We start from the raw sequence: 16,184 nt of genomic DNA, 5'->3' as shown, positions 1-16,184 counted from the left end.
AAAAATGTAGTATAGGTAAAATAAGACAAAATCTGCTAATAAACAGAACAAAATTAGAAAAACAGAACAATAAGCAAATTATATTTGTGGGTGCTACACTAGTATTTATCTGCAACTCTTCCACCACTATTCTAGAAATAATTTCCTGCTGGTTTGACCAATCTAGTATTCTAGATTAGGATAAAGAGTAAACTGGTTAATAAGTGACCTTCTCTTTATGGGGAGGTTATAAATCACATTCTGAAAATCAGAATTTGAAATGGAACCTCTTTAGACAATAAAGTATCTTAGCCTTTTTTAGTAACACAACAATAAGACAATTAAAATCAATCTTCAATCACTTACAAAAAAACATTTTAAAAGATATCAATTATTAATATAAATTAAAAGGTACAAATTATTACCCTCACTGTGAGGAAAGTCACTATCATAAAAATAAATGTTCTTCATCCTCTAATTTACATTTTAAGTGCCATACACCACCGCAACCTCCTTAAACTACATTTCATAAAAATAAACAAACTTACTGGAAGCATTTTTGAAAGCAATATTCAAAACAATTAATTAAAAAGATGTGCAGTATTTACTACAGGTAGAGAAGGATTCAAATTTCCAGATACACAAACATTTTCACATTTAATCATTCACAAAATCTTTTCTTAGAAGAAGAAACCTTATGTTCTGAATATATGAAGCGTCTACCCCATTACTCTCTACTGTTCTTTCATTACAATAAATACTGATCTCAATTAACTAACAATCCACAAAAAACAGATCATCCGTTTCGCTAAAATTCAAAAGTTTTTTCCACAAAATATGACTATTTCACATAACCTAGCAATTATTTTTTAGAAATCTATAAAGTGGAAAGATAGATTGGTGATAGAATTATTTTGATAGAACATATTTTCATGAATAATGAATGAGTTTATCTCAACTGACATGCTGCAGAATAATTACCAAATTTAAATGCTACATGGAAAGAAAATTATTTGAAATTAAAGAATATGTTCAAAAGAACTATGAAATTGAAACAGAACTATCCGAAGCCAATCATCTTTAATAAATACTTGGTTAAAATGAAAAGATAATGCCTTAAAAATCCAACCAATTTAAATCATCATATAATCTAACTTCTTTGCAAAATATATGGAATGCTGCTCTCAGTATATTTATTATCAAACCACAATGAAAGAAAAAAATAAAAGAAAATGTATCAAATAACATAACTAATTAAATAAACACATTTGTGCATGTACTATATACCAACTTCCATGAGTATTGGAAATGTAACACCATGATGGTTCATTAGTTGACATGCCATGGATATGTGAAAAGATTAAGACCTAGATTTTCAAAATACTACACTAATTTTGAATGTCCAACTTATGAAACCTAAGCCCCGATTTTTGAAAGTGCTAAGCACCCAAAATGAGTGAACACTATTCTGAAAATATAAGTCTAACCCTGTTCTGGGAAGATATAATTGATGACATAAATTTTCTGCCCATTTCTGGCCTTGGATATACTAGTGCACTTGCCGCTGATTTCCATGTGAGCTGCAGGTGTACAGTGAAAAAGTGAATTGTGCTTTTATTATGGTATTCCACAAACAAAACAACCCTCCCTCCCCCCCACAAACACCAACAATACACATACACCACCAAATGACATCATCCTACCTTTGTTTAAAAGGGATTGAGGTAGGTTAAATGTGACATTTCCCCCCCCTCCCAAGCAAGCCCTAAAGCCAAGGAAATGCCTAGTTATGGGACATTTAACCATGCCCTAATGCCCACACAAGAAGCTTCTACTGACAGAGACTGACTACATAGTCCCAGAGAACTTATTTCTTTCTCCAAGTAATAAGAAAAAGGGCAAAACCATCATTACAAGCTCAGCAACATTAGCAAATATTGAGGGTTGGCATATAAGCACAAGTTATGTGTACAGTGTGTTATGTATTTGTGAGGAAAGCATAAGGTCAGAATTAAAGTTTGTACCAGATGCAGGATGTATCAACCATCCCATTTATAAACAAGTTAACACAATTTATAAGAAGAAAACAAGATTACACAAGATCCAGTAAAAGTCATTAAATGAACTGTACATATCCAAATACACTTTAACAACGGTATACATTGTAAAATTCTTGATGCAAAAATTCTGCAGTTTTGCTTTAAAATTGTGTTGCTGGGGCAAGTTAACTTATGGTTCCCCTTTTAAATTTTTTAATTTTAAATTTTTACTATTTATTGTCAAACCACAATGAAAATAAGAGAGATTACATTTTAAGAGAAATATAGCCATTTTATAAGGATACCTCCATAATGTCTTGTTTTTCATCTGCTGCAAAAAGATTGGGTACTTCTCCAGTATTGAGAACACTGTCAATATCTTCCAAGAAAGCTTCTTCTTTAATCTGTGTGTCTGTGATTATAAATACAGTTTTCAAGCCCTTCATGCCTGCACTCTTCAGAAGGTTCTATAAGAGTCAAAAAATTAACTTTAAGTTGATTGAAAGTACGGTACACTCTAGAACATCCTTCTTGAAAATTAAAACCAAAACACATGCATGTTAATTATGGGCGGTGGGTGAAACTTACTGTGGGGGAGGCGAGCTCCTTGTCCTGCCTCTTCTGCCCACAACCCCGCCCACACTCCACCCCTGTTCTGCCCCAGGCCTCACCCCCACCCACCGTTGACTCACCACTCACCTCTTCACCCTCCCAAGATCCCCTCCCCGCTCACCTCCTCCCCCACCTGCCGCTCGCCCACCTGCTGCTTGCCCCCTCGCCTCTCCTGCCAGACCCTTTCCCTGCCCACCATGAGACCCCCACCACCACCTGCTGTGCAGCTGGCTCTCCTCCTCACCCTGCTGCTGCCCTCCCCGCCCCCGCCATGAAACCCTCTCTCCTTTTCACCTTAAAGCACTAATAACATTCCACAAGGGAACTGAACAGGCAACAGGTATAGCTCAATTGCCAGACAGATTCTCCCCTGCGTGGCAGGGAGTTCGGTGTATGCTCTATAGAGAGAGGTGAAAAGCCAGGCTACCTACACCAATCTGCGCAAGCCTAATTCTCATTTTGAAAAAGTGGTTGTCATTGACAGCCTGCATTAAGGCAGTAGTTTAATCACCTTTCTTACACAAAATTCCCTGACAGACTCATTTAAACTGGGTTCGAATAAAATGACTAGATCAAGAAATAAACTCACTGGCTATGTCAGCTCCTCCGTGAGCCAAGGTAGCAGTTACTTCTTCTGGGTACAGAGAATAACTGAGGGGTCGTCATTTGGAAACTATTTTTAACCCCAATAACACATTTTCCTACAATATAAAACCCAGCTGAATGTGGCCAAAGGCTTCCTGGGTGTTGGCAAATGCCTGTTAAATGGCTTCATTACTACTTCAATGGCTCTTTAACAGTTGCAGTGATCTCTGCTACTAGGTCTATGGAAGGCTTTTTAACTGTGTAAAAAGAACAGGAGTACTTGTGGCACCTTAGAGACTAACAAATTGTAGTCCACGAAAGCTTATGCTCTAATAAATTTGTTAGTCTCTAAGGTGCCACAAGTACTCCTGTTCTAACTGTGTAAAGTTACTCAGGGATCCCCTCCACTCACCCCTCCCCCCCCCGCATCTGCCACTGACTCCTCACTCGCATTCTCACACACATCCACACCCCGCGCCCCGCAGGTAGGAGGGGTGAGGAGAGATGTGGCCGGCAGCTGTGGGGACATGCAAGGGGGGAAGGGGATGGGGTGGAGGAGAGGAGAGGAGGAAGATTCACCCCAGGCAGCAGCAGCAGCAAGCCATGGGAGCCTCAGGGAAGGGTCAGAGCAGGGAGGAGAAGAGGCGGGAGGGTGGGGGCACCACAGCCTAAGTGTCGGGTGGCAGGGATGGCTGTGCTAGGGCAGGCAACGCCTCCCCTTACCTATTATACCTGCAGCCCATGATGTTAATACTCACCTTCAGATCTTCTCTCCACTCATTCATGCCATAGCTCTTAGAGATCTCTGGCTGAAAAATATACATTTTTGCCATGGCTGTAGCCAAACGGGTCAAAGACTGACGTCCACTCCCTCCCATTCCAACCAGTAAGGCATTGCCACCTGACTGCTTCAGAATACGACTTATCCGAGACAAATGTTCCAACACGTACCTGACAATGAAATAGATTAAACATCTTGACAAGTGACAAAGTACATTTAGAAATGTTTTCTATTTTTCTAAGCTAGTATTTTTACTTTCTGTCAATAAGTCTGGGAAATGAGTAGTCTGCCCAACTTCCTGCCCAGAAGAGTACCTCCAAAGCTCTATACGTAGCCAATAAACCAATCTTTCATAACTGTTGTGACAACTATATACACATCACCTGATCACTAAATATAAGCTTTAGGAATTAGTGGGCTTGGACTGATGGAGATGTCAATCTAAAAGAAGAAATCAACAGATAAGGAAATTTCCAATTCTAAAGCACAGCAGCTCCATTAGGCCTAACTTTTGGGAAATATCAATAGTATGAACAGAATAGGAAAGAATACATGGGAAAGAATATGGGATAGGTCAATGTTTTCCCCCTTCAAAATATATTTTGTTGCTGATTTTGGGAAACACAGAATTGAGCAATTTCTTTAGAGGGTGGCATCTGGAGATGATTGAATGGAAGTTAGTGCACTGGAGCAGCAAAAAAGCTATTTTCCCATCCTCGTCTTTGAACAGTGTGTCAGAAAGGAGAGGAAGAGGAAGGCCCCCAAAAGTAAGAGTCTTGCCTTCAACCTTGGCTGGGAGAGGGGTAAGAATTCCTTCCTAAGGAAGCATAAAACTTATTTAAGAAGATGAAGGGGGACACCATTTAAATTGGTTTCAAAAAAGTTCAATCATCTCAAAGAAAGCAAATTCTGACTTATCCTGAAAAGCCAGTTCAGGATATTTTTCTCTGTGCTTGGTCACTAGGAGACCAGTGGCTTGGTTTGATCAGCCTAGAACCTCACAGGAGGAACTGCAGCTGTGATTAGTAGGGCATGGCTGTGCAGCCCCTCTCAGACTTGGAATCCCTTTCCCTGGTGAAATGAGGGTCCAGAGGCCACAAGCAAAAGTGGTAGAATTCTCCCCTAACAAATAGTTAGAGAGCCACTTCACAGCTAGATCATCATCTGGACTTAGTGCAGCACTTCTAAATTGCTAACATGAGTGCTCCTGCAAAGGGTCCCTGGGAAGAAAAATGTTACTTCAAAAGTTAACTGAAGAAATAAGCAGCGACATGAAAGGAAAAGATCATTGCTCACTCACCTATTCCCTTTCCCCACCAAAAAAGGAAAAATAAAGTCAGTGCATTTGCTTCCCAGTAAAATCATTTGAATTGCCCCCAGCATCTGCCAAGAGGTAATGTAATCAGTGACAGTTTGGTGGAGACATGTGAACGGTAAGAGACAGGTAAAAATTTTGTACTTCTCAAAACTGAATATTATTATCAAGTTGTTTATTGGCTAAAGCTGTTAATAATACCAAGTATGTGCACCTGAAAATTACAAGGTTCATTCTTGTTTTGTGAGTTTGGTTATATTCTTCCAAACACTGCTCCACAACATCACTGAACTGTTGAACACTTGGAATTTCAATATAAAGTCTTTCATCTCCTTCAAGGTCAGGGTTCATGTAATCACCAAATACCAGACTTCTCATGTCTTCTTCAGTTACCTATGGTATAAAATCAGTAAATTACAAAGTGAAATTTAATTGTCATTTTCCTAAGTCAGAACATTTAAAAATAAAGTTAAAACTAGATAAGTATACCTGAAAATAGAAAAGAGGCGCTGAAATACTTTACCTTAGGTAACAGACTAGATTACCTAATTGGGAGTGCTTCTGTTTTGGGGGAGTTATTTTCAGATATATATGAGTTTGATGTATATGTAAAAAAATTGTTTTTTTCAGGGCTTTCTCTTTATATACTGTAATACATAATGTATATTATATACATTACTTATTATAATATCATACACTGTAGTGAGTATTCTCTTTGTAATGTTCCCTAGTGCACTTTCACGTAGTACTGTTTCATACAGCGATACACTGAAGTGCACTAGGGAAATTTTAGTACTTACCAACAGGGTCTACATGGACTAATTAATGAGCAATACATTAGTTCACTTTAGAGATCACACCTCCTAGTCACAATACTGATCTACGTAGACAAGCCCTTTGATATAAGTAACCATTTTTGTTGTTTATTGGATAAACTTCTTTTCGTATTGTATTGGGGTGTTTATTGATTAAAACAAAAAATCAAAATCCCTACTATTAGGTCATGTCTATCTCTAGTAAATATTTATTTATTTATTCTTGGAACACAATTAATTCAAATGCTATTCATGGTCTCATTCACCAACATAATCAAAACTTTCAGGATATAACATAGAGGTACGGGTAGCACCCTTCTTCCCCATCTTAGAAAGTAAGAACTAGAGCCATAAGGTAAGTTCCTTGTCTACACATCAATTAAATGGCAAAAAACAGTGGAAAAAACAAATTATAAAATAAAAATCATCCAAAACACTAGAATGTTCACCTTGAACGGTCCCTTAGAATTTGTATTTACTATGCTAAACAATCTATTCCACCTTATATTTAGCTATGACACTCCAAGTACCTTTCACAGGCCTGAAGAACAACTCTGTGTAGCTTGAAAGCTTGTCTTTTTCACTAATGGAAGTTGGTCCAAGAAAAGATACTGCCTCATCCCCTTCTTTAAATCTAAAGACAGAGACTTTCCCCATTTAGTAGATCAGGTTTCTAGAAGTCCATGCAAAAATCTTCATCATTGAGTTTCCTCTTGCAGACATCACATTTACCAGCAGATGGACCAAGATCCAGACTAATTTCCTCTTGTTGTAATGGTCGGTAAATTCCTTTCAATTTGTTTTTGTCGTCTTACAAATCATGGGCTAAAAAAGAAAAATCTTTGGCCAAGGAGAAGTACCAATGTCTTTCTCATTGCAAGTTTTGATAAAGCTGGGAGAAGAGATGCTGCAGACTGGTAACAATGTTTTAATGTATAAGTTGATCCATCCTAGCTTCTGTGTAACTGGACTTTTTCTTTCCATTATTAGACTCCTGAATATCTCAAATAAAGAATCTACCTAAAAGGGCAAGTCCTAAGCAAATAAAACTGCAAGGTTCAAATAATACTTAAATTATGCCAAAATATCCTTTAAGGGACTTTGAATAAGGACAAAACTTGGGAGGGAAATATGAAATGCAGAGCCAGGCTTGGGGGTGAATCCTGGGACTAATATGTGTGACAGCTGTGCCTTTATGAAAAATAAGGAATTGTTCTTTATGACAGAAAGCAGAGAGATCCCCAACATGTCTGATCAAAGTAATAGCTGCTGAGGCTGCATATACAGATGGAGACCACTGACTGAGTTTTGCCTCCGGTGATCCAATTATATGAGGGTCAAGAGGAACTGATCTGCTGAGAGAGAAGCCTGGAGTAAGAGCTCCTGTCTGGGCCATGAGGAAGGTGGGCTGCAGTACCATCGGCCTTATGCCCTATCAAGAGAAGCAGGACTGGAGCTCAGGACAACCCCCAGTCACTCTGTGAGCAGAACAAGAGACAACATTACAATTTCTGCAACAGAGCCTTGAGGAATATTTGGTGTGCATCATGAGGAGCAGGAGCATTTGTCTTGGATGAAGTAGAAGGAAAACTAAAGAGCTTCAATAAGTTGCAAGAGGAAGCTCTGCCGAGAAGAAAATGATCTGGTAATTGGTCTGCCTATCAGCGTGAAAACTAAAGATATATATATATAAAAATCAACTACACCGACGTTATTATGAATTAATCTCAGTGTGCAAGACCTGTAGCATATAAAGTATACAAAGTCACATAAACTAAAAGTGCATCAGTCAAGCCTTTAAAAGTGACATACTAATCTGGTTATTCAAACTAGTCCAGAAATTTTCACAAGCCACATCACAGTTTTCTTAAATTTTCAAAAAGATTAAAAATAATTGATTTCCTAGAGTGCTGAAATGCCAGGTATCCTCTTCCCATCCCCGTGACAGGCATGCTATATTCATTTGTTTTATTCTGGTTTCCAACATAATTTCCTAGCAAAACACAAAAAATTAAATAATTCAATACTATGAATGCCCTGAAAGTGAAATAATCATAATTTTTTTTTAAACTAATGCAGGTAACAAAAAGTACAAACCTTAAGCCTACCTCTTGCCAGCAGGAAAGAAGAGAAAAATCTTTGTTGTAGGTTGTGGGGTTGTGTGTTGTTTTTTTTTTTTTTTTAATCATGCAACATGCTCCACCAGAGATGGGCACCAAGACAGATAAGATAGAACAGAGATAAAATAGCCACTGCTAAAATTCAGACATTGATACAGAAAATAAAAAAAATAAATTGTTTTGTAATGGCAAATGTGATTACTTACAGGTGCGTTCCCTTGCCTTAGATGTGCAAAAACAATGTCAAACGCTTCTTTGAAATGGTCTTTTACTATGTCTCTCATTATTCTGAACAACCAGGCTCTATCAGTGTCATCCACAAGACGGTCATAAAATACTCGAAATACTTCATGCACAAACAGACGAATCATCGTATGCTTGCTTTCAACTGATTCTTTTTTAACGAGTAAGCAGCCTTGGACAACACGTGAAAAGTCACGCAGGTTGAATGTGTAATGTGATTTGGCTGGTGTTGGCAGCAGGTTTTTCACGGCTTTCTTATATACCTTAAATATGAAAAAGGCAATGAATAAAAACATTTATTATATTATCAACATGCACCATTTATATCACTTCTCACAAATTATATTTTTCTAATATCATATTTTGCACTGTGAAACAATTCGAAAATATTAAACAAACCTCACAATACCAGATAATATATGGTATGTTCCCTACTGGAGTGTTTGTTGTATGTTGTCTGGAGTGTTTCATCTGTCTTTAGCTCATGCTGTGTGATGAAATGGAGATGTTTGTAATGAACACTGTCAGCAGGCATCTATCCCACCTACTCTAAGATATAGATATACATGCCCTGTGTAGAGTCAAAACATTAACCCTATTAACAGACAAATTAACAATAAAAACAATAAAATTTGGTCCTAACTTTCTCCCCAGGCCTGGTCCTAGGTTCTTAGTTTAGGGTTGGTCAGTTCATCTGCTATAACCTCTCCATCTCAGACCAAAAGCTGTCAAGGTAGCCCAACACCAATGCTTGCAGTCTCTAATTTTACTTAACCCAGGCTTTCTGTCCTGACAGGTATTGTGTGGCAGGGTGCCACTTTTTGTCCCAAGTGGGATTTTTGTCCATCCCATCACATGCACTGTTGGAGCCCAAATTATTCTTCAAAAAGGAATAAATAAATTATCCTGTTACACTGGTCTAACAGAAGAGAATATACCAAAAGCCCTTTGAAACAAAAAGAAAGAAAAAAATAAAATTAAAAGTTAATTCTTGTTCTCTGAAGCTATACGTCATAACACATTACCATTCTCTTAGAATCCAGGCTCCAAAGGTTCTTATATTGGTGCCCATAGTTAAAAATCCTAAAGTTGCTGGCTTCAGCAGGGGATGGCTCTTGCAGTGGACCATCTTGAGGGTGAGATAGATCAATTAGCATTCTGAAAGGGGCTCAAAAGAGAGGATCCAAGAGGTTTAGGAGGACAATATTAGAGTCCCATGCTGGAGTAGATTCTCTAGCCTGTGGCTAAGTATGTAATAGGCCTTGAGAAACTTCAATACCATTGGGTGAGAAAAGAGCAAGCATAACTGTACCAGGAGATGACAAGCTGAAACTGCTGCAAGGTGAACCACGATGGACCTGAAGGAAAGGCAGGAATGTTTTTAATGCAATATGTAGCCAAGGATTTTGCAGGACTGCCCATATCAAAAATCTCTTCAATTTCAAGGAGTAATGTTTTTTTTCCAAATGGCATTCTACTTTGTATAAGTATTTCTTGCAATGAGCAGTTTCTGACATGGTTATTCAACCAGCTAACATCCAGGCCATCAGATGCAGTGACTTTTGGTCTGGACGATCATCTAACCATGATTCTGAAACATGTTTGGACAGTCAGAGAGTGGAATACAAGGTTGAAAAGACATCTATAACAGCTCTGTCAGCTAAAGCTATCATGGCCAGTAAGAAGCTACAAAGATAAGTGTGGTTCTGTCCTGTCTGATCTTGGCTATCACCCTGAGAATCAGGGGAATTGGTGGAAAAGCATACAGGAGGCCTCAATTCCATGAGAGAAGGACGGCATCAGGTAATGATCCAGGGGTCATGCCCCCTCTTGAGCAAAAGTTGCCCTTGGTGGTGAACAGGTCTATAGTGGGAACTTTCCACTGGTTGAATATCAGCTCTATGATGGACCTCTGCAGAAACCATTCTGCTCGTGATGAATTGTTTGCTTAAGATGTCCGTTTCATTGTTGCTGATTCCAGAGAAGTGAAGAGCTGCCAGGTTATCCTCGGCTCAAGAGTTCCGGAACCTTTGTAGAAGTGGGGGAGCCACTGGCACTGAAACGGGGGGGTGGGGTGGGGGAGAGCACTATAGGTCCATGCCATCCACTTTTTTTTAACCTGGGTGTAGTCAGGGGGCAGAAGACAGCACTGCCCCCCCCAAATTGAAAACCCTGGGCAGGCACGGACCGGCATCAGGAGGGGCTGTGCTACATGGCAGCATTTCCCCCACAAAGTATGCCTATGTTTAAAAGTGGGGGCATGACCCTCCAACTTTTAAAAGTGGGGAGGCCATGGCCTCCCATCCCGGCCCCTGCTTCCAGCACTGTTGCCTGGGTTGATAACAACATGTCCGTAACTTGACATCTTCTTGACAGAGAGGTGATGTGCAGGTGACTTCTTGTTTGTATAGGTAGTACACTATAGAGGTGATGTCTATCAAGATTTGCACTGTGGAATTTTGAGGAAGAGGTAGGAATGTCATGCAGGAATCCTTGATAATCTGTGAGCTCCAGGACATCTCACGACATCCTGGAACCAGGTCCCCTGCATCTGGAGGTTGTCTAGATAACCCCTAACCTGCTCTTGATACAAGTATGATTGTATCATGGTCAGAGGGTGGGGGCGAGAAAGATACCCCTCTACATATGGTCTTGGGGCTAGCCACCAACTCAGCTCTCAGATGATGTGCGTTGGAACCACAACTTTCTTGTTCATCTAGTGTCCCAACAGGGAATGGGCAGATCTTAGATTTGTAGAGGCCACAGGTGAAGTCTGGCAAGCAGCGTCACACATGTGCATGCAGACATGTGACCTAGCAGACCAAGGCAAGTCCATACTATCATGGCCAGATTTTATCTTAATCCATTCAGTATTGATTGCAGGGACAAGAACCTGTCCTCGAGAAGATATGGTTTTGCCAACTAGCCTTGGGGTGAGAGATGATTTTTCATAGTTCACCAGGTGTAGTTGGACAAACAAGGAGAGGAGACTAGCTGTTACCATCTTTTGCTAGGATCTGTCACTGATCAGCCAGTTGTCTCAATATGAGTAGACATGCAGGCCTTTCATCTTTATGTGTGCCCCCTACCATTTCTAGGAGTTTTGTGAAGACTGTTTGGGCCATGGAGATTGATAATGGTTGAGCCTTACTGTGAACGGTTGGACCTTACTTCCTGGGGACCAAGTGAATAGCTGTGTGGAAATACCTGGCCTGTAAATTGACAGCCATGAACCAGCCTTGAGCATGAAGAGAGGGAATGATGGGGCAAGTGTTACCATCCTGAATCAGAGACAGCGCAAGAAGACTCCTTAGGGCCAGGATAGGAAGAAAATCCCTTTTCTTCTTCACAATAAAGAATGATCAGGAATAGAAATCTCTTCTCCAGTACATCTGCAGTACCATCTCTATGGCTCCTACAAGAAGCAGTGAGGCCACATCTGTTAGTAGTAAGCTCTCTCAAGAAAAGTCCCTTTAGAAGGATGAGGAAAAGGAGCGGATAGAGGGCAGGGATTGGAATTGGACTGGGTAAGCATTGGTGATGATCTCTAGGACTCATGTGTTGGATGCATGGCAGATGAAGCTCAGTTGTAGAGAGCAATGTAGCTTACAAAGATTACCTTCTACTCTGGACTGTCTCTGGTGTGGCTCCTGACAGTCCTGACAAATCTGCTGTCCTGAAGCAGGTGCAGAGTGTTACGGAGGAGGAGAAAGAATGGTGCCTCTTAGTGACCCATGGCTTCTTCCTGAAGAAATAGCAGGGTTGCCTGGGCTGGTACAACATAGTTCCCTGCCTCGTCCAAGGCTAATATTGGTAAGGTTTATGACAAGAGACTGTTGTGCACCTCCCCAAGGAGCACAGAGTGGCTCTCAAATCATTCAGGAAATGTAAAGCATTATCCATGTATTCACTAAATAGCTCCATCCACTGAAGAGCAGGTCTTCTATTATGACTTGCACCTCCTTGGGGATGCCTGAAGCCAGTAACCATAAGGCTTTTTGCATCATTATGGCTGTAGCCATGATCTGCCTTTCATGTCGAAGGTAAACATGGCTGCCTGGAGAGTGGGCTTAGGCATTAATTAGCCACCCCGTCTGTGTCCTTAAGCTCTTTCTTACTATCTTGTGGAAGCTTAGCTAAGAATAGTGACTATATCCCATTTTAAAAAGTTGCACTCGGCCAGGAGAGCTTGGTAACTAGAAATACAAAGTTGCAGGAAAGCAGAGGAGTGATCTTTCCTTCCAAAAAGGTCCCATTATTTCAGACCCTTCTCCTTTGTGGACTAAATTTTACCTGGACCACAGAGACAACTAATTAACTAATGGGGTGACAACAAAAATATTCAACCCTCTTCTGTGGGACTTGGTACCATTTCTCAACCCTTTTTGTTGTGGCAGGAATGGTGGTAGCTTTCTGCCACAGATCTTCAGTTGGGTTGTGTATTTATCATTTATCAGGAGGGCAATTCTAGCAGAGTCTAATGCAGTCAGGATGTTGAACAATTTATGAGGCTTCTCCTGTATCACCAAAGTCTTGATAGCCAACATATCTGCTATCCTCAACAACAGCTCTTGGAAAGCTTTGAAATCAGCCCGGGTCGGTACTAGAGCTACCACTTTGGTGATGATGACGAGAAAAGTCTTCTGGAGGTGAGGGAGCATAGCATCATTCTCCTGGTCCCATATGACTGCACCGGATACTCTGTTCTGCCAGGTGTCAGTGGTCTGGCCAGGAATGTTGTCAAAATTTGATCTCCTCCATTTCCTGGAGTGAGATGGGGACCATCTTCTGGAAGCTTGAGACAATGGTCCCCAATACACCTAAAAGGGCCATGGTGGCATACCATAAGGGCATGACTCGCTAACATGGTGTCCACTGCTAGTCATAGTGAGGCTGTGACTCAGCTCTAAAAGAAAAGCCGCCAGGTCTCTCCAGTGGGTTACCTGCTGACCTCAAGGGGGATGATTCTCAACTTCAGGTTTGTGAGAATGTGTGGCCCAGCAACAGGGAAGATGAATACACTTCCTCCAAGGGCACTGCCAAGGCAACATTGATCTCAGTACCGGAGTCTGTTCTGGTGTCAGCAGTGGTCTCGATGCAGGGGGTCATCCTTGGAATAGGTGTGGATATCTGCCAGTACCATGGGTGACTCTACTGATGGAGTTGGTGTCACTGCCTGCATGGTCATCGGAGTCGATGCTCAGGCATGCTTTGTTGATATTACAAGTATAGCCAATTCCATGCCATCAGCTCCCATTTTTTTGTTTGAAGCTTAGTAGTCTAGGTTTGCTTAGGTGTCTCCTTGTGTGATCATACAGAGCTGTGCCTGGAATCTCAGCTTCTGTGCTCAGAACATCCTTTCAGCACTGGCCTTCAGTGCCAGAGGTGTCAGTGCCAGGATTCTTGATGATAACTTTTTTGGACACTGAGGGTTTATCAGCGCCAGCTTTCAGTGTTGCACTCCTGCTGCAGGGGGCACTCATGGACATCGATTTCTTCAGTATCTCATCAGACTTGGTACTCATTTCTCAATTGATTATTCCAGCAAATGGAGCTTAAGATAAGCATCCTGGGACTTGTATGCCTTTGAGGAAAAGGTGCAGCGTACCTAGCCTTGATCTGGTATGTGGCTTTCACCCAAGCATCTACTAAGACCATCAGTAAGCAGGATCAGGCCATCACGTAATGGGCAAGGCTTAAAACTCAAAGGTTTGGAGTTCATCATGACGCAGAAGCAGATAGCATTTAGCCATGCTGTATCGTCGGGGAGTCTCTCTCTCTTTTTTAAGTTCCAAATTTAACTAATTAGGGCATCTGATACAATTTCCTGCTAGGAAAGGAAGATGATTGTCCAGTAAAGCAGAATGAGTAGAAGAATTAGCCAATACTAAGGAGTAGCAGATTGGACATTGTCAGAGTCCATCATGCCTCCACATGCAATAAGAGGAAATTGAGGGACAGCTGTGGCCACTCCGCCCTTATGTCCTTGCACGGGAGCACAAACAGGCACTACATGGAGATGCAGACCCAAAGGACACTGCTATTGAAAAGACTCCAATCTTGCAGAGATGAAGTGCATGTGTACCAATATTGGTATCCACACTGACACACAAGTTTCTAGCAAAATAAAGCCTTACCCATAAAAATAAGTTAACTTCATATAAATAAATGCTGTTGAATTGTCTATACTTTGAAAATAGTAATGGGGACTAGATTTCCCAAACTCCAATATCGTCAGTTTAATCAATCTGGAACCCATGGAACTTTACCAAGTAGTGGAAAATAGAACTTTCAGGAAGGTATTTGCTTCTTACCTCCATAGTGCCACTGACAATTTGGTTTCCAATTGTGAAGAATTCAGGAGCAAATTCGTTATTCCTAAGGTAGAAAGCTACTATGGTAGAGAAGATACGGACCATAGTTTCATCACTAAAGGAGTTAATGGTGCAAATGTTGAAGTGTCGCAGAAAACGAGATGTAACAGCATTCCTCCCACCTCCTGGAGGTCCCATAGCAGCTATCAACTGTATGTCAACCAGTGTAATTTTATTTGTGTCCTTTAAGTCGTACCTCCAAAACAAATTACAATGTGATATTTAGACAATTACAGATATAACAAAGCAGTCCTAATGCAGGTAGTCTGATACATCTGTACTACAGAATTTTTTAGATATGATACCTTAGGCCCCAATTCTACAAAGCCATGCACATGGACTTTTGAGTTGACTTCAGTGGAGCGTCACGTGGGGTCAAGGACACACATACATGTTTTGCTTTGAAGCATTGAGGCCCAAATCATTAGTTTTAATCTGGGATTCACAATTCCATCCCACAGTTTTGTGTGACAACAACTAATACATAGATTGTAAGCTTTCAGGGACTGGGACCATTTTTTTGTTCTCTGTTTATACAGACCTAACACAATAGAGTCCTGGTCCATGATTAGGGCTTCTAGATGCTCTGATAACACAAATAAATAATAACTAATGACAATGTCAATTGGAGGGTTATACTTCCGATATCCAAGAGCAACAGATATCTGCAGCCATGAAAATGCTGGGGGACTTAGGTTCTTCCTTTCGCTGTACTCCCTAAAATGTAAGTTTTTTTTTTTTTTAATTTAAAAACATATCTCTGGGCCTCCTGGTTGGAAAGTTAGACTTCATACACTAAAGGGCACTTTTATTTTCTCAATCAGGCAGACTGAAATAATACATCACCCTAGAAGTATGAACTTTGCCTACATCTGTTGTTATTTATACAATGCCAATTACAGCATAGACAAATAGAGTTGAAGGGTACCTCAATGAGTTTACACTTTTATTTTATCTTGAAAGAACATTAATTTCAAAGCTTATGTTGGAGCATTGAAATACTTATAAATTTGAAACAATTTGACCAATATGTAGTAGTTTAACCATGTGAATTTAAATACATTGTTTTGCAGTATACATGATGACATCTTTAACCAACAAATTAGTATAGAAACATACACATTAGATATTAATCAAATAATTATTTATAAATTCATGATCCTTAAAGATCTACTAATTTTCTTTATTTACTTTCTTCAAAATTTATGATCCAAATCAGTTATAATGTAAGTGGATTTGTTAAACATTTAAAATTAATGCTCTGAAAAGGAAACAAAAAAGTATCTCTGAACTTTCTTTCCAAAGTTCCAAAATTTTCCAT

The 16,184-nt window shown here is 40.1% G+C and overlaps 1 protein-coding gene across 2 annotated transcripts in view; it reads right to left on the bottom strand.

The window, feature by feature from the left end:
* The window catches only part of DNAH12 (dynein axonemal heavy chain 12), a 169,257-nt gene that overhangs the window by 58,630 nt on the left and 94,443 nt on the right, over positions 1–16,184 (bottom strand). For both annotated transcript variants that reach the window (XM_054036279.1, XM_054036278.1), the window contains exons 39-43: positions 14,804–15,059; positions 8,453–8,752; positions 5,526–5,704; positions 3,974–4,166; positions 2,324–2,485 (exon numbers count right to left, since the gene is read on the bottom strand). In XM_054036279.1, the coding sequence (XP_053892254.1) occupies positions 2,324–2,485; positions 3,974–4,166; positions 5,526–5,704; positions 8,453–8,752; positions 14,804–15,059 (1,090 nt within the window). The remainder of the gene's footprint in view (positions 1–2,323; positions 2,486–3,973; positions 4,167–5,525; positions 5,705–8,452; positions 8,753–14,803; positions 15,060–16,184) is intronic.

This window comes from Malaclemys terrapin, chromosome 7 (genome assembly GCF_027887155.1).
Source record: "Malaclemys terrapin pileata isolate rMalTer1 chromosome 7, rMalTer1.hap1, whole genome shotgun sequence".
Lineage (NCBI taxonomy): Eukaryota > Metazoa > Chordata > Testudines > Emydidae > Malaclemys > Malaclemys terrapin.
Note: the sequence above shows the minus strand (reverse complement) of the source record. Positions and strands in the feature narration are given on the sequence as shown.